This window comes from Piliocolobus tephrosceles, chromosome 7 (assembly GCF_002776525.5).
Source record: "Piliocolobus tephrosceles isolate RC106 chromosome 7, ASM277652v3, whole genome shotgun sequence".
NCBI classification, from domain to species: Eukaryota; Metazoa; Chordata; class Mammalia; order Primates; family Cercopithecidae; genus Piliocolobus; species Piliocolobus tephrosceles.
In genome coordinates, this window is record NC_045440.1 from 25,689,015 (window position 1) to 25,713,225 (window position 24,211).

General features: G+C 49.7%; 1 protein-coding gene across 5 annotated transcripts in view; it reads left to right on the forward strand.

The window, feature by feature from the left end:
* PTK2B (protein tyrosine kinase 2 beta) overlaps positions 1 to 24,065 on the forward strand; it is a 134,653-nt gene extending 110,588 nt beyond the window's left edge. For 3 of the 5 annotated variants that reach the window (XM_023216780.1, XM_023216781.2, XM_023216779.1), the window contains exons 15-30: positions 24 to 121; positions 969 to 1,053; positions 1,240 to 1,340; positions 1,623 to 1,738; positions 3,459 to 3,559; positions 3,738 to 3,827; positions 4,665 to 4,869; positions 7,358 to 7,466; positions 8,686 to 8,751; positions 15,358 to 15,504; positions 15,652 to 15,687; positions 16,088 to 16,112; positions 17,721 to 17,767; positions 18,758 to 18,895; positions 19,133 to 19,213; positions 22,968 to 24,064. In XM_023216780.1, coding sequence (XP_023072548.1) covers positions 24 to 121; positions 969 to 1,053; positions 1,240 to 1,340; positions 1,623 to 1,738; positions 3,459 to 3,559; positions 3,738 to 3,827; positions 4,665 to 4,869; positions 7,358 to 7,466; positions 8,686 to 8,751; positions 15,358 to 15,504; positions 15,652 to 15,687; positions 16,088 to 16,112; positions 17,721 to 17,767; positions 18,758 to 18,895; positions 19,133 to 19,213; positions 22,968 to 23,183 — 1,661 coding nt within the window. In that variant the 3' untranslated portion in view covers positions 23,184 to 24,064. Of the gene's footprint in view, positions 1 to 23; positions 122 to 968; positions 1,054 to 1,239; positions 1,341 to 1,622; positions 1,739 to 3,458; positions 3,560 to 3,737; positions 3,828 to 4,664; positions 4,870 to 7,357; positions 7,467 to 8,685; positions 8,752 to 10,281; positions 10,408 to 15,357; positions 15,505 to 15,651; positions 15,688 to 16,087; positions 16,113 to 17,720; positions 17,768 to 18,757; positions 18,896 to 19,132; positions 19,214 to 22,967 lie in introns of all 5 variants that reach the window. The other 2 variants (XM_023216782.1, XM_023216778.1) reach the window with 2 other exon arrangements.
* The last annotated feature ends 146 nt before the right edge of the window (positions 24,066 to 24,211 follow it).

Consider the following 24,211-nt stretch of genomic DNA (forward strand, 5'->3'; position numbering starts at 1 on the left):
GACTGTTTTCTCCATCTGTGCAGGTTCACAGTATGGCATTGCCCGTGAAGATGTGGTCCTGAATCGTATTCTTGGGGAAGGCTTTTTTGGGGAGGTCTATGAAGGTGTCTACACGAATCATGTGAGTTCCAGGATCTTCCCTGACACTCCTTTTCCATGTGTCGGTAGGGTGAGACAGAGCTCGAATCTGAGCAGGTTGGAGTTGGCACAGCCTTCATCCACTTGGGTGAGACAGAGCTCGAATCTGAGCAGGTTGGAGTTGGCACAGCCTTCATCCACTTGGGGCCCCTTGTCTCTAAGGGCCCCTTGTCCACTGGGCACGATGGTATCTATTAAATACTCAAAGAGTGATGGAGTCAAGAGTCGTTTTCAAGAAGGGTAGCAAAATACCAGGGATGGAGATACAGGGAGAACCTGGAGAAGGGTCACTGATTCTTGGTGGGAGAATACAAAGGGGGGGGCAGGATAAAGACAGTTCTGAGAAAAGGTGAGGCAGGATCTGGAGTTAGCGTCAAGGCCAGTGACGGGGGAGGGCAAGGCTGACCACTGTGGTCACGATTCTAGCAGGCCCAGGGGAAAAAAGAAAGAGGCAGCAAGAATGTAAAATCCAATGACAAAGAGAAAGAGAAAGGCCCAGCCTCCATGCCTGATAATTGCCTGCAGGTGCCTCTGGCTTTGGGCAGGTCACACGGCCCCTCAGTCTCAGTGTCCTCATCTGGATGGATGAGTCAAGAGTGGCTTGACTCATCTGACCACTAAAGCCCTTTTCAGTTCTAACAGACCTTGATCAAGAAGAAGGGGAGTGGGGAAGGAGAGGAGAGGAAGACAAAGGGGAGAAGAAGAGAGACATAGGAGAAAAGGGCCTTGGCTGGTGGCAAAGTCTGCAGGGGGCCGTGGGGAGGCCAGGAGGGAACATTCTGCTGAGCGCTGGGCTGAACCAAGGGGTCCTGAACACACTCTTGTTACAGAAAGGGGAGAAAATCAACGTAGCTGTCAAGACCTGCAAGAAAGACTGCACTCTGGACAACAAGGAGAAGTTCATGAGCGAGGCAGGTAGGGACCCCTGAGACCAACCAGGCCTCCAAGATGGGAGGGGCTTGGGCCTGGGAAGGGAGGGGTGAGCAGTGCAGGGACCATGCTGGAGGAGGGGTCCCCGCTCCCCTTGCTGGAAGAGCAAAGGCCTTTTCTGAATTGGACCTTTGAGCCGCCCCACCCATCCCTCTTGCCCCACAACTGCAGTGATCATGAAGAACCTCGACCACCCGCACATCGTGAGGCTGATCGGCATCATTGAAGAGGAGCCCACCTGGATCATCATGGAATTGTATCCCTATGGGGAGGTGAGCTGGAGGTGGTAGAAGAGGGACTCTACGGTGCCCCCTGAGCTGCAGCACTGGGGGGCATTCAGAGCACAGCCCATTCCTCCCAGCTTCCTGGCTTCTGTATTCAGCTGAAACAAGCCAGAGGCCCTGTTTGTCAAGGAAGTTGCTGGAACATTTTGCCAGCTTTGGGTTTGTCTCCCGCCACCCCCAGGGAAGGGTCAGGAGCTGCCAGCACCCTGGCCCCCTGGCTCCATGCCGGGACCAACCAGGGGTCTTGACGGCACCTCCCCATTCCTGCAGCTGGGCCACTACCTGGAGCGGAACAAGAATTCCCTGAAGGTGCTCACCCTCGTGCTATACTCGCTGCAGATTTGCAAAGCCATGGCCTACCTGGAGAGCATCAACTGCGTGCACAGGTAGGGGTGGAGGGGGTGGCCAGCGGTGTGGAAGCCAGGCCTTCACTGGATCCTCAAGGCATCTGGGTAGAAGCAGGGTTTGTGGGTGACACAGAGCGGTGTTGGAATCCCAGCATTGGCCCTGCCTGTCCCGGCAGCTTCGAGCACTTGAGCAACCTCTCTGACCCTGTATCCTCATCTGTAAAGTTGCAGGTACTGTATGTACCTCATGGGGTTGTTAGGAGTAACTCTGAAGTCCGAGGTGTCTGTCTATAGCTCAAGACCTTCTAGCCCCTCCCCTGTGAGTGCCAGGAAATGGCCCCCAACCTTCCTTAGAGCTCGCTCACCTCCAGCTCACCAGCTTGGTGGCACGTGGCCCAGAAAGAAGGGACTGGGCTGGAGCAGGGCCAGAAAAATCCTGAGGTCCTGACCCGGACACCATCCTGGTTCCTGGCACCCCTGGACTGCCAAGTCCAAGCCTCCCTGTGGCTGTGGAGTTGGTCCCTGTTCTACCTGGCTTTGTTCCCATTCCCTCCCATGAGAACCTGACCCCCAAGGGAGTTAGTGGTTGGGCATTACCAACCATTGACATTGGCTCTGTGGCCTTGTGCCTGATTCTATGGAAAGCCACATCAGGGGATAAAACCCTGCATGCATTCATTTGTTCGTTCGTTTGTTCGTTCATTCATTCATCTGTCCAACAAGCACTATGGAACACCTCTCAGTGCCAGGCACTGACCTAGGCTCTGGGACAAAGTCACAATGAAAACAAGCAAAACTCCTTTTCCTTGTGAAGCTTACCTTCACATGAGGGTCAAACTGGAGAAATCAACTGTCAGGACAAAGGTGGTGGGAGGATAGATTTGTTTCTTTTGTTTGTTCATTTGAAGTTGGCATGCTTTGAAGCCATCATTTCAACTATAAAACAAACACTAGAAAGTGGAGCCTGCCTGTGAGAAGCAAGCAGGCAAACTAGTTTAGGGTTGGGAGTGATGGCAAGAACACAGGGTAAACTGAGTCAGTGGTGCATCTCTTGGGAGGAGCGAGAGCTCAGCTCTGGAGTAGCCTACCTGGGCAACACCCTTTTCCACCGGTGACCTGCTGGGCAAGTTTCTTCAGCTCCCTGGTCTCCTCCCCTGCACCAGGGGGGTCTGAGGGCCTCTATGTCATGACTCATGGTGTGTGAAGCTCTCGTATGATCGTAGTATCCTAAGTGCCCCATCAGAGTTAGCTGTGCTGCCGCTGCCACTCCTGCTATACCAAAGGCCTAACCCGTACTGTGGAAATGCAGATGAGAGAGAATACCTGTGTTCAGGGAAGTGGTTGGAGTTTATCCTTAAAGAATCACCAGGTGGCAGCCTCCCTGGCATGGGGGACAGTGTAGGCAACAGCACAGAAGTAGAGTATAGCAGATGCCAGGAATCTGAGCCAGGCTTCGAGCTAGAGGTGCATGAAGGGGTGATGGGAGACAGAGCCCGACAGCAAGAGGGAAGGAGATGGCAAAGCACCTGTGCATGCTGGGGTGCAGAGGGGCCAGCTGGGCTCCTACCTGAGCTGTGCTATAGCAAGACCACTCGGGGGAGACAGTGACCCACAGAAGCTGCCCAGTTCTGTTCTGGAGGCCGAGTCCCTGGCTTACACTCTTGGTTTCTTTTTCAATCTGTCCGTCCATCTCTCTGAGTGTTCCTGCTCCCATGGGGGTGGACAGTGCCTCATCCTGGTTTTGATGCCCTTTTTCCAGGGACATTGCTGTCCGGAACATCCTGGTGGCCTCCCCTGAGTGTGTGAAGCTGGGGGACTTTGGTCTTTCCCGGTACATTGAGGATGAGGACTATTACAAAGGTGAGGGGGACTTCCCAGCCTCTGCTTTGGCCTTGGAGGGGTCGCTGAAGCCAAAAATTCTAGAAGAAGGAAGTCTACAGTTGGACAGCCCAGCCTAACAATCTTCAGAAAGTAGGATGTATTTCTGGATAATTCTGATCTTTCTTCCCTAAAAATTAACCTCTTTGCTCACCCAAAGCCTCTGTGACTCGTCTCCCCATCAAATGGATGTCCCCAGAGTCCATTAACTTCCGACGCTTCACGACAGCCAGTGATGTCTGGATGTTTGGTGAGTGCTGATTTGGGAGGGTATGAAAAAGAGTTCAGATTCTCACCTCTGAACCAAGCTAAGGGGGTGGGTGCAGGGAGCAGGGGTCTGACCTCCACCTCCCGTTCCCAGGGTTCAGTTTTGCTGTGGCCCCTGAGAAGTCTCAGAGTGAGGGGAGGCCAGTAGGGGTAGGAAGGGGGGTGACCCAGGCTAAGGACTGGCCTGGGCTATGCAGGCTCATCTTCCTGGAAGAGGTCCTTGTGATGTGTGTGCTCCACCTATCAGCCCCAGAAACTAAGATGAAACTCTGTGACTTGTTCTGAGAGAGGTGCAGGAAGGGGAGAGAGCAAAGGCAGGTGTAGTGAGACAGCTCCTTAGGGAACACCTCCCGCAGACCATCTACTTAGTTCTCCTGCAGTCAACCCTGTAGAATATTATTATTACTCTCATTTTCCGGTTAAGAAAACTGAGGTTCAGATGAGTCAGGAGCCTGCCCACAATCACACAGGCACCAAGCATTGGTGCGAGGCTTCCAATTCCAGCTTTACTAAGAAGTGGCTCCCCTCCCTCCTAAGAGAAGACACTTGTGGTCCCAATGACATGCCATGACTGCCACCTGTTGATCCTGCAGTACCCTGACAGGGGCCTAGGGAGCAAAGTCTTAGGTCGCTCACTGCAGATGTAGGTCACTTGTCCCTCGGGTGGACCACCATGGTGGGCAGGACCCCAGGGTGCTGGAGGGGGAGGAAGGACCACAGGAGCTGCTTCTGGTCAAGACCGAGCACTAATGGTGACAGTGCTCCTGGGTGGAAGGGACTGGTCTCCCCACCCGGGGTCTGACGCTGCCTTCCACCCCAGCCGTGTGCATGTGGGAGATCCTGAGCTTTGGGAAGCAGCCCTTCTTCTGGCTGGAGAACAAGGATGTCATCGGGGTGCTGGAGAAAGGGGACCGGCTGCCCAAGCCCGACCTCTGTCCACCAATCCTTTATACCCTCATGACCCGCTGCTGGGACTACGACCCCAGTGACCGGCCCCGCTTCACCGAGCTAGTGTGCAGCCTCAGGTAAGCATGGAGTGTGGGCTGTGGGCTGGGGGCCCACCCCGCTGCACCAGGGAGCAAGACCAGCACACAGAGACATTTGTACCACATCTCCCTAAATGAGACAGGCCAGGGTCAAGGACGGGAGGCTGAAGCCAGGTTCACTGTCAGATATGAGCTTAGAGATAAGGTGACCCTGGGGAAGCCTGGCTTATCTGGGCATCTGTCAACACAGAGCACAGAGCCTTGTTCATAGGATGTGCTTTGAAAATATTTTCTAGGTTAGACTTAGAAGACTGAGCCAGACTCTCATTGAAGTGCCTGTGCTCTTTGTGGTATTAAGGCATCCCACCTGCTTTCCTCTCGCCTCGTCTCTCGACTTTGATCTTTCCTCCCAGATAGCAAGGAAGGGAGTGATCTTTGACCTGTTATTCAAGACTATGACCCAGGGGCCACCTCTCCTTTCTGAATGGGGGATAAGGGACCTGAGGGCCCGTCGGTGCCTAGGAGCCATGATTCCCTAGGCCTGGGGAGGTCACTGGGGAAGAAGGTCATCTGTTTTGGAGGTTCAGGGTCCTCCAGTTTTCTTGGTGGCAAACCTGCCATTAGCCCTCCTGCGGGAGATCTGACTTCTTTTGGCTTCCTCTGGGGTAGGAGTCAGTAAGCATTTTCTATAAAGGGCCAAATAGTAAATATTTGGGGCTTTGCAGTTTATGCAAGTCTCTGCCAGAACTGCTAACTCTCTTAGCTCAAAAACAGCCATAGACAATACATCAGTGAATGGGTGTAGCTGGGCTCCAGTGAAATGTCATTTCGGATGCTGAAATTTGAATTTCAAATAATTTTCATGTGTCATAAAATATTTTTTGTCTTGTCTTCTAGTTTTCTCCAGTCGTTGAAACAATGTGAAAATCATTCTTCATTTGGGGCCATACAAAAATAGATGAGAGGCCAGATTTGCCCTCTGGGCTCTTATTTACTGAACCCTACTTTAGAGAGTCTGGAACTTAATTGACTTGAGATATTGTAATTTTTAAATACTGTAGTCAACATGTTGCCTTGTTCGATTTTAGGGCACGAAAACAGCCCCTGAAAACTGCCTGATGGGGAGGCACCCCAGGGGATGCCAGCAATGCCCAGGCCAGGGGCACTGGGGGTGACCCTGCATGTTTTCTGTGGGGCGGGGCCTTCAACATCATCTGCAAAACCTCTGGCTTTAAAGGCCTCTCTGTTCCTGTCTATCCCTTCAGTGAGCCTCCCAGTTAATTCTAGACTCCTCTGTTGATCCCTTGTATGGGAGGTTTGAGAAGCCAAAGGGCTGCAGGATAAAAGTATTTGAAAGGTGTAATTTGGGAGGATAAAAGCCCTGGGGGGATGGAGCTGGGGGTTCTGATTCACTCTGAGGCCTTTAGAGCCATGGGGAGCTGTGCAGCCACCTCTCCTGGGCTAAGAGGTGTTCCCATCATCCCCTGGGCTGAGAGGTGTTCCCATCATCCCCTGGGCTGAGAGGCGTTCCCATTATCCCCTGGGCTGAGAGGTGTTCCCGTCATCCCCTGGGCTGAGAGATGTTCCCATCAGAGGCACCGGCCAGGCCCCCGCCACAAGTGGAGGTGGGAGCTGGTTTCTGGTGTGATCTGGAAAACACTGAAGGACTCAGAAGACCCTAAGTTGCTTCCTCAGGCCACCACCTGACACTTCCTCCTTAGAGTTCAGAAGGGATTTGATCAGTGTTTGCTAATCGTTCCAGGGAGGAAAGGCCCTTTTAATTCAAATTTTGAGTGTCTCTGTGTAACAATAATTATATTTTTAAAATCTTTTGCTGAACAAAATATAGTGGGCTATATAATGCATTTTAAAATACATACACACTTGAAAATATAGTATTAAGTGTCACATATTCAGTAGTCTATAATACTTGCTACCCATATGAACATGTGGATTCATGGGCAGTAATAATTCTAGAGTCCTCTGGGGTCTGTGATTCCAGGTTAGGAGCACTGGATTGGGTAAGAAAGGTGAGAGGTGTCCACATGGCTAGCCTGAGAGTGAACCCACATGCCTCATTAGCACACACCAGGGATGCGTTGGGGGATGTTTCATGAGAAATAGGAGATGTAGATTCTAGGCCAGGGCCATGAAGTTGGCTGGGACTTTGGAAATCTACATAAGAGTTTGGTGCCAATCACAAGCCCAGGAGGGCACAAGGCCTGGGGAGTAGGGCTGCAGTCAGGCTCCTACTGCATGTTTGGGCTGGGACTGGTTCAACAAGGACGCTTTTCCACCTTGGATCCATTTCTGTGATCCTCCCAACTTCAGTGTGGCCTCAGGGCCCATATCCAAGCCTGTCTCAGGGGTCTCTCCCCAGGCCACTCTGCAGTGGAGATGGAAACGGAAATGGGACCTAGCAGCCTTGCCCAGGCCTCTCTGGGCTTCCACAGAGTACAAAGAGGAGCCCCAAGGAGCATCTCACTTTGACCTTGTTTCTCTCCTTATCTGACCTGACTCACTGCAGTGACATTTATCAGATGGAGAAGGACATTGCCATGGAGCAAGAGAGAAATGCTCGCTACCGAACCCCCAAAATCTTGGAGCCGACAGCCTTCCAGGAACCCCCACCCAAGGTAAGCCAAGCCGTGGCCTCATAGATCCTGTGAGTTAAAGCAGAGCCAGGTCCCTGTCTGATCCTTGCCGCCCTTCCTGCACAGGCAGGATGCCCCCTACAGCCCTCTCTCAGTTCTTCACCCAACATCCACCATCACTGTCAGTGTGTCACATCAGTACTCTGGCAGGTGGACTTAGAGATAGCAGCCACCTTGTGGGTCAAGAATCATTCCTCAAAAGTGTTCCCTGAGAGGCTGGGCTTCTCTTCTAGGTGTTTTCTTAGGAACAAATGAGATCCCCATGAGGACACATGGATGGGAAGTATCCTGGGTCTTTTAGGTCCAGTCCCTACATCTATACCCCCCATAGCCACACTGAGCTCAGGAACCAGGGCCCTGCTGCCATTAGATAGGTAGGTCTGAGAGGCCATGCCTGTCCTAGTCAGCTGGAGCTGCTGCAACAAAAGACCACAGACCAAGTGGCTTAAACAAGAGGAGTTTATCTCTCACAGTTCTGGAGGCTGGGAAGTCCAAGATCAAGGCGTTGGTTTCTTGTGAGGGCTTTCTGCCTGGCTTACAGACAACCACCTTCTCACTATGTTTTCACCTGGCAGACACAGAGTCATCTTTCTTTCTCTTCTAATGAGGGCACTAATCCCATCATGGGCTCCGTCCTCATAATCTCATTGAACCCTAATTACCTCCAAAAACCTGCACTTCCTTAATGCTATCACATTGGGGGTTCAGGCTTCAACATGCAGATTGAAAAGGGGGACAAATATTCAGTCCATAACAATGTCTGATCCCATCTAAGGCCTTTTCTCACTTGTCCCTCTTACCTGGCATGTCCCACCCCTCCCCTCGGGCCTGACTCAGTGTTCATCTCCTCCATGCGGCTTCTGTGAGTACCCAAGCCCCTGGTGAGCTCCTACCTCTGCATGCCTTTGGCTCTGGAGCTCTGACTTGGCGGGTGCCCCCACATATAGGGAGGCAACAATTAACCCTCCATTTAGCCATAGCCCCAGGAGGGCAGCAAGGTGGCTTCTTTGTACCTTCCACCACTCAGTAGATAATCAGTGCTCAATAAATGGATGCAAAAGGAGTTTCATGACAGCTTTGTCCCTCAACTTTCCTTCCTTCAGAACAAGTCTGAGGTGTCTTTGACTTGATGTTCCCCTTGGTGAGTTGTATTCACTCAAGGAGAGGCACAGAGACTGACCCATCTGTGTTCTCTCTCCAGCCCAGCCGACCTAAGTACAGACCCCCTCCACAAACCAACCTCCTGGCTCCGAAGCTGCAGTTCCAGGTAAAGATAGAACCAGATGATGGGAACTTCAGGTCTGCCTCTCATCCGGGTCCTTCCTGAAACTCCATTCTTGTGCCTTAGAGGAGCAGTAGTCACTCACTTGGGTGATAGAGGTGGCCTAGGTTGACTCTTCTTTGGTATCCAGAACAGAATGCAGACTCAGATCACAAGAATTAAAATACTGGTCTCCCAGGCTGTGCTCAGCTGAGACCTGCCTTAAGTCCCATCCCTCTGTCTACAGCGTCTGCTGCTTTGTGTGCCTGCCTGCTGCTCTCTCCCCACATATAAGACCTCCCTGGCCTCCTTCCCAAAAGGAATCCCAGGGAATATTCCACAGCAAATGGAGTGGCTCCATGGGGCTCCCCAAAGAGGCCCCATCCAGAACCTGGGTGGCCACTGAAGAGACAGCAGGGTTTTACCTGCGCTTTCTCCCAGCTCCATTATCCCCAACCATGACTCTTTCCCAGGCTGTGGGTCCCTGACCCTGAACGTCTCTGTTCTGTGTCTCTCTTGCCTCTAGGAGAGAGGGAGTCCAGTCTCCTCTTATTTCTTCTCTTGCATCCCCCAGCTCAGAGTCACTGCTCAAAAATTGATCCCCTCAACCACTAGAAATAATGTCCATTTAGTTGGTGCCCTTTATAGAAAGGCGGTGTCCCATGGTCCTATATTTGTTCTCAAGGAAATGCCTGAGTGCCAAAACAAGACCATCTAAGGCCTAACAGATAAATCCTCTTCATGTGAAGAGAAAGCTTGATTCAGAAGATGGAAACTGTTCTGGAAAAAAAAAAAAAAAAAGAAATATACCCATATGTGATATTTAAAACAGGGAGTTAGGTGGGGTGGCACACACCTGTAGTCCCGGCTACTAAGGAGGGTGAGATGGGAGGATTGATTGAGCTCAGGAGTTTGGGACCAGCCTGGGCAATATAGTGAGACCCCATCTCTAAAAGCAAAGAATAATAAAATTGTGATATAATTATTTTTTAATTTTAAAAAGATTCAAGGTAGCCATGGTGGCATGCATCTGTAGTCCCAGCTATGTGGGAGGCTGAGGCAGGAGGATCACTTGAGGCCAAGAGTTTAAGGCTACGGTGAGCTATGATCATACCACTGCATCCCAGCCTGGGCAACAGAGCAAGAGCCTGTCTGAATTTTTAAAAAATAACTCATACATATCTCTATAAATCGGCGTGTTAACCACATCAGTCAGTTTGTCATGCAACGGAAACATAACTTTTCTAAAGAGTCCTGAGGGAGGAACCCTGATCTCAGTGGGTCAGTAACCAGCGTGGACCCCACTGTGTGCAGAACATCATAGGGGAATGTTGGATGAATGAGAGGCCATGCTGCTCCACCATCTCTCTCGGAGCAATGGAAGGCCCACGTCGTGTTCTTTATTAACTCCTGGAGAGCAAGCCCTATCCCCCATGGTGCTCATGCGTGGTTTCTTTGTGCTCATGTTTGTAGCAGCTAATTGTCCACTTTCTCGCTTTGTCCCGTGCCTTGTGCTTCTTTGCTTTTCCTGAATAGGTCCCTGAGGGTCTGTGTGCCAGCTCTCCTACGCTCACCAGCCCTATGGAGTATCCATCTCCCGTTAACTCACTGCACACCCCACCTCTCCACCGGCACAATGTCTTCAAACGCCACAGCATGCGGGTAAGAGGGCTCTGCATGCTGGTCCCTGCCCGGACTGAGGAGGCTGCTGGAGGGAGGTGGCCGGGGACACTGGAAACCCCACGTCCTCAGCTCAGGAGGGCCCTCCCTGTTCCCCTGCACCAGTCAGGCCACCAAGCCAGAACTCTCTGACTTACTTCCTTTTGCAAACACATCAGAGGCTGGCGGCCACACCAGGCCCTGCTCTGGAGGACACCAGCTGGACCTAACCTGCCCTTGGCCATGCTGGTGTTATGGCTAGAGATATACAAATCTCTTCCTCTCCTGAGCCCCAGGGGTAGGGAGATCCGTGGCAGCATGGAGGCTCCTAGGCAGGGCACAGCACAGCTTAGTGGTGCTTGAGAGTAAAGGATCCTTCCTACCTGATGGCTTTGGGTGTGAAATCTCTCTTCAGTCAAAGGAAAGGCTTCCTTGTGGCTGCTGCCTCTTCTGCTTTTGTTCAAGTTGCTGCTGGGTGAGAAGGAGTTTAGGGCTAGTGGGAATACAGGCTCATTAACTGGCTAGAGCAGGGGCCTAAGCCACCTCTCTTGTTAGCTCTTTGTCAATGGGTATTGTTAACTGCTGGTGAAGCCCCGCGTGCTTCATCGCTGGCTTCTGATTGTCAAGTCTTGTGTGAAAAAGACACTTTTGCTTATAACCAGATGCCCACTGGTCACCAACCACCTTCTTCCATACAAATGGCCCCTGGTGGTCAGTTGCCATGAACACTTGATCTATGTTACTAAACCAACTAAAACCCACTAAAACACTTATTTTAGCTCTAACTCTGCATACATGCATAATATTTCAGGCTCACTGAACATGACTAAACTTTTTTTTGAAAAAAATTAGACGTTTATCATAATATATTTGGAAGATATAGTCAAGTATGCTGATATTACTTTCGTGCCATTATGCTTAATTTAGTAGAATTTTGAAATGAGCATGATAACTTAGAATTCCAGGCACTAAGATTTTTTGTGAAATAAATTTTCCTCTGACCTACCTCATGTTTCTCCTTTATCTTAATTTAACCAATTTCTGTCTTTGCATGTGCTTAATAATAATAAAACTACATTTTTAAGCATGTGCTATAATTTAGGCCGTGTTCAGTTCCTCCACCCTCCTGCCTTTGACTCTCTATTCATAATTGATTGTTTTAGTAAGTTTTGCTTTAAATTGTGTTATTTGAGAATGAAGCTATTTGCACATTTGAGGGGAAGCATTGCCTTTGTCCAATTCCTGCTTCTCCACAAGGACCTTGTTCAGCTCCATAAAGAGATTGTGTAGTAGGAAAAAAGACCTTTTGTGTCAGGGCTTTAGAAGTAATTGCCATAAGGAAAATCTGCCTAAAAGAACATAATGAGCATGTCTTTAAATAAACAAACCCAAAAAAGTTAAAAATATAAACTCCATTTTATGACACAGATCAGAAACACTGAGAAAGTCTCTTCCAGGTAGAATGCTGAGAAGGTATAATAGGCTCCTCACAAAGCATTTGGAAGCATTTAACAAAAATTCAGAGGTGGTTTTCCCAGAAAAACAACTTTTCTACTGAGTGGCTCTATAGCCTGACTCATCAGGGCATCTGTGGGATGCTATAACAGCGTTGGGATGGCAGCAGTCTCTCTCTTGAAGACCTCACAATTGAGCTTTAAAAATAATACAATTCAAGGCTGGGCACAGTGGCTCATGCCTGTAATCCCAGCATTTTGGGAGGCCAAGGCGGGTGGATCACTTGATGTCGGGAGTTTGAGACCAGCCTGGCCATCATGGTGAAACCCCATCTCTACTAAAAATACAAAAAATTAGTCAGGTGTGGTAGTGTGCACCTGTAATCCTAGCTATTCGGGAGGCTGAGGCAGGAGAGCACTTGAACCCGGGAGGCAGAGGTTGCAGTGAGCTGAGATCACGCCACTGCACTCCAGCCTGGGCAACAGAGCAAAACTCTGTCTAAAAAAAATAAATAAAATAAAATAAAATAAAAATAATACAATTCAATAAACGGTACGGCTTGCTGTGACTGGTGGACGCTGTCCTCGGTGCTGAAGGAGGGAGGCTCTGCTTTCAAAGCGCTTACAGTCGACCGGAAGGATCAGGCCAGGTACACACTTACCTGTGATGCAAGCCAGAAGGTCGTGGGTATCACAAAGTGGGAGTTCAGAGAGGAGGATAACCCTTTCCAGCTTCTATTTAAAAACTGGGCCTTGAAAGATGGGAAAGATATGGACAGGAGGAAACTGAGATTCAGGAAATAGAAGAGGCAGAGGCTTCAGTAGGAGCCAAGACTGAGTGGTGGGAAACCATGGGACAAGTGCAAGAACTGTTGGACTACAACAGGAAGGGTACTTGTGGATGTTGAAATAAGGCCAACAGATGGGTCATAGCCAAATTATGGAAGGTGTCACAACTTACAAGAGTCATTTTAAAACACCATGAGTACCCAATTCCTTTTAAGAATAGAATGTAATTAGCAATGTAAGTATCCATTATCTAATAAGAATATTGGAGATGCATTTCAGCAAAACCAGCCTCAAAGAGATTCCATTTTTTTAAGTGTTCATTTTTCTCCTTGAGTTTTATTATGAAATTGGAAGGCATCAGGATGTCTCCTAATCTGTGTTTGTTAAAATACATGGTATGATCAGGCCTGGGGCATGCTAGGCATTTTAGTGGTGGGATCTTCTCTCAACACTTGTAAACTTACAAATACTTATAAATACTTGTAGAATTTTCTTGATTCTAGTAACTCATCCCACTGGTACTTAACCAGTATATTAAGTACCATACTGATATGAGGAGTACTGGTACCATACTCTTCCTTAACTCATACATTTTTCTCACATCCAGAAATCCCTAGCTCTATATTTAGAACTTTTGACACTGAGTTCCTGTTTGTCACTATTTGTCAACAGCCTGGGGCAGCCATGCCATTGTGTCTGCAGGTGTTGACATTTAACTGGGGATTTTTATGGCCTTAAAATGTCCTCATTTTGGAGTATCAGCCTCTGATAAACAAAACTTATTTCATTTTTATCAATTCCATGATTATAAAATACTCTTACATGCTGGAATCTGTTTTCCTAAAATAAAGTCTAGCTCAGTGGTTCTCAGCTAAGTTGTTTTCCCCCTCAGAGGACATTTGACAATGTCTGGAGGCATTTTTGTTACAACTGGGGAGGTGCTATAGGCATATATTGTGGGGAGACCAGAGATGCTGCTCAGCATCCTACAATGTACAGGAAATTGCCCTGGGAATAAAGACTTGTCTGGTTCCAAATGTCAACAGTGCTCAGGTTGAGGAGCCCTGGTCTAACTAGTATTTACTTAACCTCATGAGAACAAGAACATTGTATAGTTTAAAGTCACTGTCCTCCCAGCACCCAGCCCTGCCACATAGTAGTTGCTTAATAAATAATTGTTGAATAGATTAATGAATAAAGAATATTTCAGCAAGGAACCTAACTTGTGGGGAAACGTGTGATTAGAAATTGAGGTTAGTAATTGAAGCTCGTGTGCACTAAGTAAAACATCCCAATATAACCACTTTTAAACCATATTGTAATATTCAAGTGTGTTTTGTAGGGCTTAGTGAGGAAAGTCTTTTAAGAGGCTTGGTAGGGATTATTGCTTGCTAAAAGTAGATAGAGATAATTGTTAGCATCTTCTGCAAGTGACTTGTATGCAAATGGCCACTTCAAAGGCAAGGAACTGAGGGACCTGCCAGCTTAGATGTCACAGAAAAATCCTGCCCTAGCAAAGGCAACTCCTGGGCTTTGTGCAATGAAGAGGATGCCAATAATATTCCTCCTCCATCTGTCCAGGAGGCCAGGGCCACCATGTGCTGCACAACAGGAGAAAAATGGTTTAGAGGCACTGAGCAGATATTTATACAAATGAACCATGGGGGAAGATTGAAGGAAAATAGGAAGACATGCAATACTTTCTGTTTAGGAACTAGCAGCTAAAACTATGAATAGTTTCAAAGCCCTAGAGGTAAGTTAAGGCAAGAGTTAGATTACTAGATCTAGGGAGAGGAAACATTTATCTTATCTCTATCAAACTATATTTCTCTGAATTTTGTTTTTCATTTTATCTATTAGTTCATGCATTTCTTCTAATCATTGGTTAAATAACTCAAGCTATGATTGCATTTATCTTATCTCTGTAGTGCTGTATTTCATGAAATTTTGTTCCTATTTTATCCCTTAGCTCATGCATTTCTCCTAACATTTAGTTAAATAACCCAAGCTATTATCTTAATAAAGAGTATGTCTTAATAGGAAGGCATGATTGGTGGGTGCATGCTGTTGCTTGTTCTCTCAGGCTCTGCTCATTCATAGACATACATGGGACTGCACACCGTGAGGCTAGGGGCAGCACCCCTGTCTCTCAAAGCTTCCAGACCTGCCACCTTGGTCCTTAGGTGGAGATAGCATCAGAAGGGTGTGATGCTCTCCAACTAAGCAAAGCCAGCCCCTTAGAAACCCTTTGGATGCTTTTAGTAGATTTTAAAGTAGATTTTAATAGACTTTAATAGGTTTTCTTTTTTAAATCTATTAAATGACAACAACCATCACAAACACTGAGATAATAGTTTTCTTTTTTAAATCTATTAAATGACAGCAACCATCACAAATACTGAGCTAATAGTAGAGCAGTCACTTGATAAAATATCATGAGCAGATCATGTAATCATTTGAATACAGCACACGTTGAGCAATATGGGTTCTTGCGTTTGGTATCACATTGCAACGCAGGCACATGCTTCGGGTTGATACCTGGTAACCATCTGCACATATAGCTCTGGATTTAAGAACAAACTTATGAGAAAAAAGCAGCTGGCCAGGCCAAGGCTTGCTGCTGCCATGAGGTTCTTCAGAGGACTGTCCCTGCCTGAGTCTGAGAGCAGGGCTCATTGCATCCTCTCCCTTCTCTCTGCCGTCCTCCTAGGAGGAAGACTTCATCCGACCCAGCAGCCGAGAAGAGGCCCAGCAGCTGTGGGAGGCCGAGAAGGCCAAGATGCGACAAATCCTGGACAAGCAGCAGAAGCAGATGGTGGAGGACTACCAGTGGCTCAGGCAGGAGGAGAAGTCCCTGGTGAGCACCCCGGGAAGGATGTCGGTGCCCTGCACCCATCTGTGTCCTCTTCCACCTCCCCAGGTGGCTGGAGCAAGGGTCGCCTGCATTGTTGGTGCTTTCAGCTCCAGAATTCTAAGTCCTTTGCTCTTGTTTCTTCCTCTGCAGGACCCCATGGTGTATATGAATGATAAGTCCCCGTTGGTGAGTCGCCAGGAGAGGCCTCTTCCTTCATGCCAAGGCCTGGGAAGGCCTCGTCCACCATAGGACCCCACCCTTGCTCCTACCCCTGGGCCTGCCCAGCTCCTCCTCAGTGGCTTCCCTGTTGGGAGGGTGTCTTTTCCTTTTCCGCCAACCCCTACATGGCCCTTTTCCTGAAGTCTCCTGTGATTGCACCCTTAACGCTGTCTGTGGCCCTCCCCAGGGCCCCTCAGCCTCCCAGAATGGTAGCTTTGGGTCACAAGCTGCTCCCAGAAGCACCCCTGACCCCATGGCTGTGATCTCTAATCACACAGTGGAGGGAATGGGGAATGGGTAACGGGGAAGGGGGTTGTCTCCAGAGCCGCATGAATGACGTTCACGCTCTCTTTCCTCCTTCCTCCAGACGCCAGAGAAGGAGGTCGGCTACAGTGAGTGTTTCCGCCCTTCTTTGGGAGGTTTCCGCTTGGCACCTTGTTCAGAACCACCGTCCTTGCCCACCGCCCAGGGCAGGGAGCAGCAGAGTCTGTCTGCGTTTCCTGCAGCATCAGCCGTGATTTAATTCAGAGCATGTGGGGCAGGCCAGCTTCCCCTCCACTCCCTCCACCCCATTCCTCTCCCTGCCCAGTGCCCTGCCCATCTCTCTCTCAGCGGCCGCATCCTCAGGCCCCTCCTCAAGTCATCCCCCTCCTGCATTAGTTTGGAGGAGCTGGGAATTCTCTCTTCCTTATTTCCTGCTCTGTCAGAGGCTCCTGTGGGGAAAGTTAAGCAGTGCCACCTGCCTCTCTCAGTTCAGATTCATCTTCTGTAGGCCTGAGGGACAGAGGAGACAAAGTGGGAGGGGCAACTGAGCCCTCAGGCTCTCTCCAGAAGACCCTGTTGAAGGCAGGGAGGGAAGAGCCAGCAGTAAGCCCAGGGCCTGGCGGGGTGGCACTGAGGAGGAGCAGGATGACAGCAGTCACAGAACTGGACACAAGTCAGACGTGGGCTTGGGACCATTTATTATCTTCTGAGGTACAGGGTGGTTAAGTAACTTGTCCAAAGTCACACAGCTAATAGTTAGCAAAGCTCAGATTTGAACCCAAGTCTTCTGACTTTAGGGTCCCTTCTGAGCTCACGCTCTTATCTTACAAACGAAAATTAAGGCCCTGAGAGTGTGAGCTGCCTGGGGTGGTCGCAGAGCTCTTTGGTGGCAGAGGTGAGAATAGAAGGCCAGGTGTGGTAGCTCACACCTGTAATCCCAGCACTTTGGGAGGCTGAGGTGGGAGGATCACTTGAGCACAGGAGTTTGAGACTGGCTTGGGCAACATAGCAAGACCTCATCTCTATAAAAGATTAAGAATATTAGGCATGGTGATGCATGCCTGCAAGCCCAGCTGCTCAGGAGGCCGAGGCAGGAGGATTGCCTGAGCCTAGAAGGTTGAGGCCACAGTGAGCTGTGATCACGCCACTGTGCTCCAGCCGCGGTGACAGAGCAAGCCCTATCTGAAAAAAAAAAACAAAAGGAACAAAGTGTGCTGAGTGGACTTGTGTGTGGCTTTGCTCTTCAAAGTGGGAGTGAATAGCATGCTTCTGCTGCAATTTTGCTTCCTTCAGCCCCAAACACTCTGGGAAAACCATTAGAGAATCCACACAAATTTACTTCATGAGCTGCTGTCTCCCCAGGGCGGGGGCATCACAGACACCTGCTGGCTTCAGAGAGAGGTTTCTTCCCTTCAGATTACCCAGTACTGTCCCTCAGGCCTTGTGTCCGTCAGGCAGGAACCCCAAGCCAGAGCTGAGGCACCACCGCAATCCCCCCATCTTGCTGGGACTTTGCCTTTTTCTTCCTATAAAAGGGACAACAGTGCTGTCCCTGACTACTGCGAAACCAGAGAGACCAGGAGGTTCCTTCTGCTTCTCGCTTCCTGGATTCAGAGTTAATTTCCCTGAGGTCTCCTCGTGGTAGAGGGGAGGGGGTTCATTTGATGTCAGCAGGTACAAAGGGAAGGGTTGGAGTGCTGAGAACTGCCCCCCACTTGCTGTTCTTTTTGTTGCAGTGGAGTTCACAGGGCCCCCGCAGAAGCCCCCAAGGCTGGGCGCGCAGGTATGTGTTGGCTCCGCTGAAAATGATAAGAAATGAGAGTGAGAGTTGCACAAGACTGAAGACCATGGACTATGAAAGCTTCACAGTTCTCAGAATCCAGTGCAGTGTCCTCATTATACAGATGAAGCCCGGGGCAGGGGGAGTGGGGTGGGGTGCCTTGCCTAAGGCCACACAGCTAATTCATGAAAAAGCAAGAGGAAGAACCAATCTCCCACCCTTCATCCCCCTCCCGGACCTGGAGTAGAACTCCCTGGTCCAGCCTCAGGGAAAGGGGTGTGGGCTCCCTCCCTCTTCTGAGGGTCCTCACTTGGTTTCCAGCACCCATTTTTCTTACATCCATCTGGGGTGGTGCTGGCTTTCTTTCCTCCGGAACAGTGATTCTCAGCCTTGGCTGTCCATTACAATCACCCAAGGAACTTTGAAACTCTGCACAGGCCAGGTGCAGTGGCTCACACCTGTAATCCCAGCACTCTAGGAGGCCATGGCAGGAGGATTGCTTGAGCCCAGGAATTCAAGAGCAGCCTGGGCAATATAGCAAGAACCCGTCTTTACTAAAAATTTTTTTAAAAAATTAGCTGGACTCAGTGGCATGCCTGCTACTCAGGAGACTGAGGCAGGAGGATTGCTTGAGCCCAGGAGGTCAAGGCAGCAGTGAGCTATGACTGTGCCATTATACTCCAGGCTGGGCAACAGAGTGAGACCCTGTCTCTTCAAAGAAAAAAAAGCCTACCTGCACCCTATGTCCAGGCGGTGGTTCTATTAGTCTGTTGTGAGGCTACCACTAGTATTTTGTTAAGGCTCCCTGGCTGGAAACTGCCCCAGAAGTGGACAGGGGCAGTGCATCATGGGACAGGGCATGATTGTTCTAGAGAATAGTCCTTTCAAATCGGGCTAGTGGTGGAGTTGGCCGCAGTAGTGCCTGCCCAGGAGAGAACCGTGCCACGCCTCTGGCTCTCCTCCACTCACTGGCCACCTGTGTCTTCCCCTCAGTCCATCCAGCCCACAGCTAACCTGGACCGGACCGATGACCTGGTGTACCTCAATGTCATGGAGCTGGTGCGGGCTGTGCTGGAGCTCAAGAACGAGCTCTGTCAGCTGCCCCCCGAGGGCTATGTGGTGGTGGTGAAGGTGAGAACAGGGCCGGGTTGGGGAGGTGGAGGCAGCTCAACTCCACCCTGAAGGAAGGGGGACTGCGCTTCCTGTTGGCTGGCCCAGCAGATCCTGTTAGAGCAAGCTGGGCCAGGGGAATTGAGTCCCAGGCCACTCATGGGGCCAAGCACCACCCCAGGAGAGCTCTCCCCAGGGGAAACCTGGCTGTCTCCAAAAGCCAGGAGTGGCAGCCATCCTGCCCCTTTCTCTCCTCAGAACGTGGGGCTTACCCTGCGGAAGCTCATCGGGAGCGTGGACGATCTCCTGCCTTCCTTGCCATTGTCTTCACGGACAGAGGTGAGTGTCCCATCCCAGACAGCGCCATAGGCTGTTGCTTTGCTCCTGCACCCTCACCTGTTCCTGCTTATGCTTCCATGAGAGGCTCACGAGGGCTGCCTGGGCAACATCATGTCTGTCCACTGAGTCCCCACCAGGTGGGTTCTGTGTGGCTCATCCCATCAGCTACCACCAGAGGGCTAAGAGGGCACCCAGGGACCTGGCCAGATGCTCGTGGGGATTTCCTAGTTCAGGTCTCCAGATGATGGCAGTGAATTCTACTGAGGTTATGCTAAAGGGGACACACCTTCCTTTCCCCCCTGCTATTATTGTTTGTCTGGTTGCCTTGCCATCTGTGTTAAGATTAACATGGATGTATCATAGAAATAGCACTTAAGCTTTCTTTAATTATTTAATCTGATTTTCTTTATTTAAATGAGAAACAATCACTGAAAATCAAAACAAGAGTCTTGGTGTTCCACGAGATGGTACCTGCAATAGGGAGAGTAAAAGCCCCCAAAGATGTCCACATCCTAAGCCCTGGCACCTGGAAACATGCCAACTTCCACGGCAAAAGAGACTTTGCGAATGTGATAAAGTTAAGGACCTTGAGATTGGAAGATTGTGCTCAGTTATCAGACTGGGCCCAGTGTTGTCACAGAGATCCCGGGATTAGGGATCTCTGTGACAACACTGGCTGGGTGTGGCAACTCACATCTGTAATGCCAACCTTTGGGGAGGCCAAGGCATGTGAATTGCTTGAACTCAGGAGTTTGAGACCAGCCTGGTCATCATGGCAAAACCATACAAAAATTAGCTGGGTGTGGTGGCCTGTGCCTGTAGTCCCAGCTGCTCAGAAGGCTGAGGTGGGAGGATAGACTGAGCCTAGGAGGTGGAGGCTGTAGTGAGCCATGGTCACACCACTGCACTCCAGCCTGGGCAGCAGCGACACCCTATCTCAAAATAATAAATAAATAAAACAAGAGGGAGGCAGAGTGTGACAAGAGACGCACGGTCAGAGTGACAGATGTGATGATGAAGGAGGCCGCAGGCCAAGGAAGGCGGCAGCCTCTTGGAGCTGGAGAAGGCAAGGAACAGGTTCTCCTCTGGAGCGTCCAGGGAGAACCAGCCCTGTGGCCACCTTGCCTTTAGCCCAGCTGGACCCACTTCAGACTTCTGCCCTTCAGAACTATAACACAATAAATCTCTGTTGTTTTGCGCCACTAAATTTCTGGTAATTAGTTGCCAAAGCCATAAGCACACAATACAGTGCCATGGGACGTTTGTTGGTTGTCTGTCTGGAGTCCTTTGATCCCCTGCCTCCCAGCGGCCAGCCCTGCGGCACAGATGACTACCACATCCCGCCACTGTCCCTAATGTCAGTGGCTGCCCAAGGCAGGAGAAGGCAGGAGAGTTTGGGCCAATTCCTGGCCTCTCTCTCAGGTGCAGTGACAACCCATACAGGAGCCCTAGGTGGGGCTGTGGGGCTGTCTCGTCTCAGTTAAGAGCTCCTTACCCTTGGGATGCCAACCCATTCATTCATTCATCTACTTCATTTGTAAATACCTCTTGGGCACCAGCTACGAACAGGCACACCTCATTTTATTGCACTTTGCTTTCATTGCACTTCCCATATATCTCGTTTTTCACAAATTGAACATTTGTGGCAACCGTACAATGAGCAAGCCTATTGGTGCCATTTTTCCAGCAACACGTGCTCACTTTGTGTCTCTGTCACATTTTGGTAATTCTCACAATATGTCAAACGTTTTCAGTATGATTGTAACTGTTACGGTTGGTGATTGGTGATCGGTGATCAGCGATGTCAGTATTGTAATCATTTCAAGGGGCCATCTTAAACTGTGCCCACATAAGACTTATCAATAAATGTTGTGTGTGTTCTGACTACTCCTCTGACCATCCATTCCCCTATCCTCTCCTTGGGCCTCCCTTTTCCCTGGGACACAACAAGATTGAAATTAGGCCAGTTAATAACCCTACAGTGGTCTCTGCATGTTCAAGTAAAAGGAAGAGTCGCCCACCTCTCACTTTAAATCCAAAACTAGAAATGATTAAGCTGCGTGAGGAAGGCATGTTGAAAACCAAGATAGGCCAAAAGACAGGCCTCTTGTCCCAGTTAGCCACGTTGTGAATGCAAAGGAAAAGTTAGCTACTCCGGCGAACACATGAATGATAAGAAAGTGAAACAGCCTTATTGCTGATATGCAGAAAGTTGGAGTGGTCTAGATGGAAGATCACGCCAGCCACAACATCCCCTTTTGCCAAAGCCTAATCCAGAGCAAGAAGGCTGAGAGAGGTTCAGGGAGTTGCAAAAGAAAAGTTGGAAGCTAGCAGAGATTGGTTCGTGAGGTTTAAGGAAAGAAGCCACCTCTGTAACATAAAAGTGCAAGGTGAGGCAGCCAGTGCTGATGGAGAAGCTGCAGCAAGTTCTCCAGAAGATCTAGCTAAGATCATTGATGAAGATGGCTCCACTAAACCACAGCTTTTTCAGTGTAGATGAATGACTTTCTATTGGACGCAGATGCCATCTGGGACTTTCATAGCTAGAGGAGAAGTCGATGCCTGGCTTCAAAGCTTCAGAGGACAGGCTGACTCTCTTGTTAGGGGCTAATGCCGATTGAAGCCAGCGCTCATTGGCCATTCTGAAAACCTTAGGGCCCTTAAGAATTAACCTAAATCTACTTTTCTTATGCTCTATAAATGGAACAATGAACCCTCGGTGACCGCACATCTGTTTACAGCATGTTTTACTGAATATCATAAGCCCACTGCTGAGGTTTACTGCTCAGAAAAAAAAAAAAAAAAAAAAAGATTATCTCCAAGTATTACTACTCATTGACAATGCCTCTACTCAAGAGCTCAGATGGAGATATAGAAGGAAATTCATGTTTTCACTGCATCCGTTCTGCAGCCCGTGGATCAAGGAGTAATTTCTACTTTCAACTTCTATTATTTAAGAAATGCATTTCTAAGGCCATGGCTGCCATAGATAGTGATTTCTCTTACGGATCTGACTAAAGTTCACTGAAAATATTTTGGAAAGGATTTACCATTCTAGATAATATTAGGAACATTTGTGATTCATGGGAAGGGGTCAAAATATCATTAACCGTTTGGAAGAAGTTGATTCCAACCCTCATGGATGATTTTGAGAGGTTCAAGGCTTCAGTGGATGGCTGAGCGGTGGCTCACGCCTATAATCTCAGCACTATGGGAGGCCGAGGTGGGAGGATCAGCTGAGGTCAGGAATTTGAGACCAGCCTGGCCAACATGGTGAAACCCCATCTCTACTAAAAATACAAAAATTAGCCAGGCATAGTGGCAAGTGCCTGTAATCCCAGCTACTCGGGAGACTGAGGCAGGAGAATTGTTTGAACCCAGGAGGCGGACGGTGCAGTCAGTTGAAGTTGCACCACTGCACTCCAGCCTGGGCAACAGGAGCAAAGCTCAGTCTCAGAAAGAAAAAAAAAAAAAAGATCGGATTCGCATTTTAGAAAGCATGAGGGGATGTTTCCATGAAGGGATGGTCAGGCTGGGCCTACACAGAGTCGGCTGGGGTCTGAGATGTCAGTCCTTGTAGACCTGACTCCAGCCTGCACCAGGTGTTGCATTCAGCCCACTCCTGGGTCTGATTTGCTTCCAGGGAACTTCTGATTGCCTTGGCCAGCGCGCAGGTGGACACCTCTATGGCTTCCCTATCTTCCAGGCATAGACTTTGTGGCCCCTCAACCTGTCCTGTGTGATCTTCCTACAGATCGAGGGCACCCAGAAACTGCTCAACAAAGACCTGGCAGAGCTCATCAACAAGATGCGGCTGGCGCAGCAGAACGCCGTGACCTCCCTGAGTGAGGAGTGCAAAAGGCAGATGCTGACGGCTTCACACACCCTGGCCGTGGACGCCAAGAACCTGCTCGACGCTGTGGACCAGGCCAAGGTTCTGGCCAATCTGGCCCACCCGCCTGCAGAGTGACGGAGGGTGGGGGCCACCTGCCTGCATCTTCCGCCCCTGCCTGCCATGTACCTCCCCTGCCTTGCTGTTGGTCATGTGGGTCTTCCAGGGGGAAGGCCGAGGGGAGTCACCTTCCCTTGCCACTTTGCACGACCCCCTCTCCCCACCCCTACCCCATGCTGTACTGCTCAGGCTGCAGCTGGACAGAGGGGACTCTGGGCTATGGACACAGGGTGAGGGTGACAAAGATGGCTCGGAGGGGGCACTGCTGCTGCCTGGCCCTCCTCCCTACGCCAGCCTGGTCGGTGCAGGGGGCTCCTGGGGGTGGGGGAGTGTCACGTGGTGCCCCTAGCTTTATATATGGACATGGCAGGCCGATTTGGGAACCAAGCTATTCCTTTTCCTTCCTCTTCGGCCCTCAGATGTCCCCTGATGCACAGAGAAGCTGGGGAGAAGCTTTGTTTTGGGGGTCAGGCAGCCAGTGAGATGAGGGATGTGCCTGGCATTCTTGTACAGTGTATATTGGAATTTATTTAATGTGAGTTTGGTCTGGACTGACAGCATGTGCCCTCCTGAGGGAGGACCTGGGGCACAGTCCAGGAACAACCTAATTGGGAGTCTAGGCACAGGACGCTGTGTTGTCAACAAACCAAGCATCAGAGGGAAGAAGCAGAGAGATGCGGCCAAGATAGGACCTTGGGCCAAATCCACTCTCTTCCTGCCGCTCTTTCTCTTTCTTCCTTTACTTTCCCTTTCTTCTTTTCCCTCTTTTCTTACTCCTCCTTTTTCTCCCCCCGACCCCTCCGTTCTCATCTGCAGCTCATTTTCTCGCGTGTTTGCATAAACATTCTTTTAACTTCTTTCTATTTGACTTGTGGTTGAATTAAAATTGTCCCATTTGCTTTGCGGTTTGTTTTTTTTTGTTTGACCCGCCCTTTGTGGGAGAATGGGGACTGTGAGCCAAGCCTTGGAAGAAACCGATTGTGTTCATGTTGGACGGAGATCAAGGGCTGTCCAGCGCTGGGCGTCGGCCAAGGAGGGACAAACAG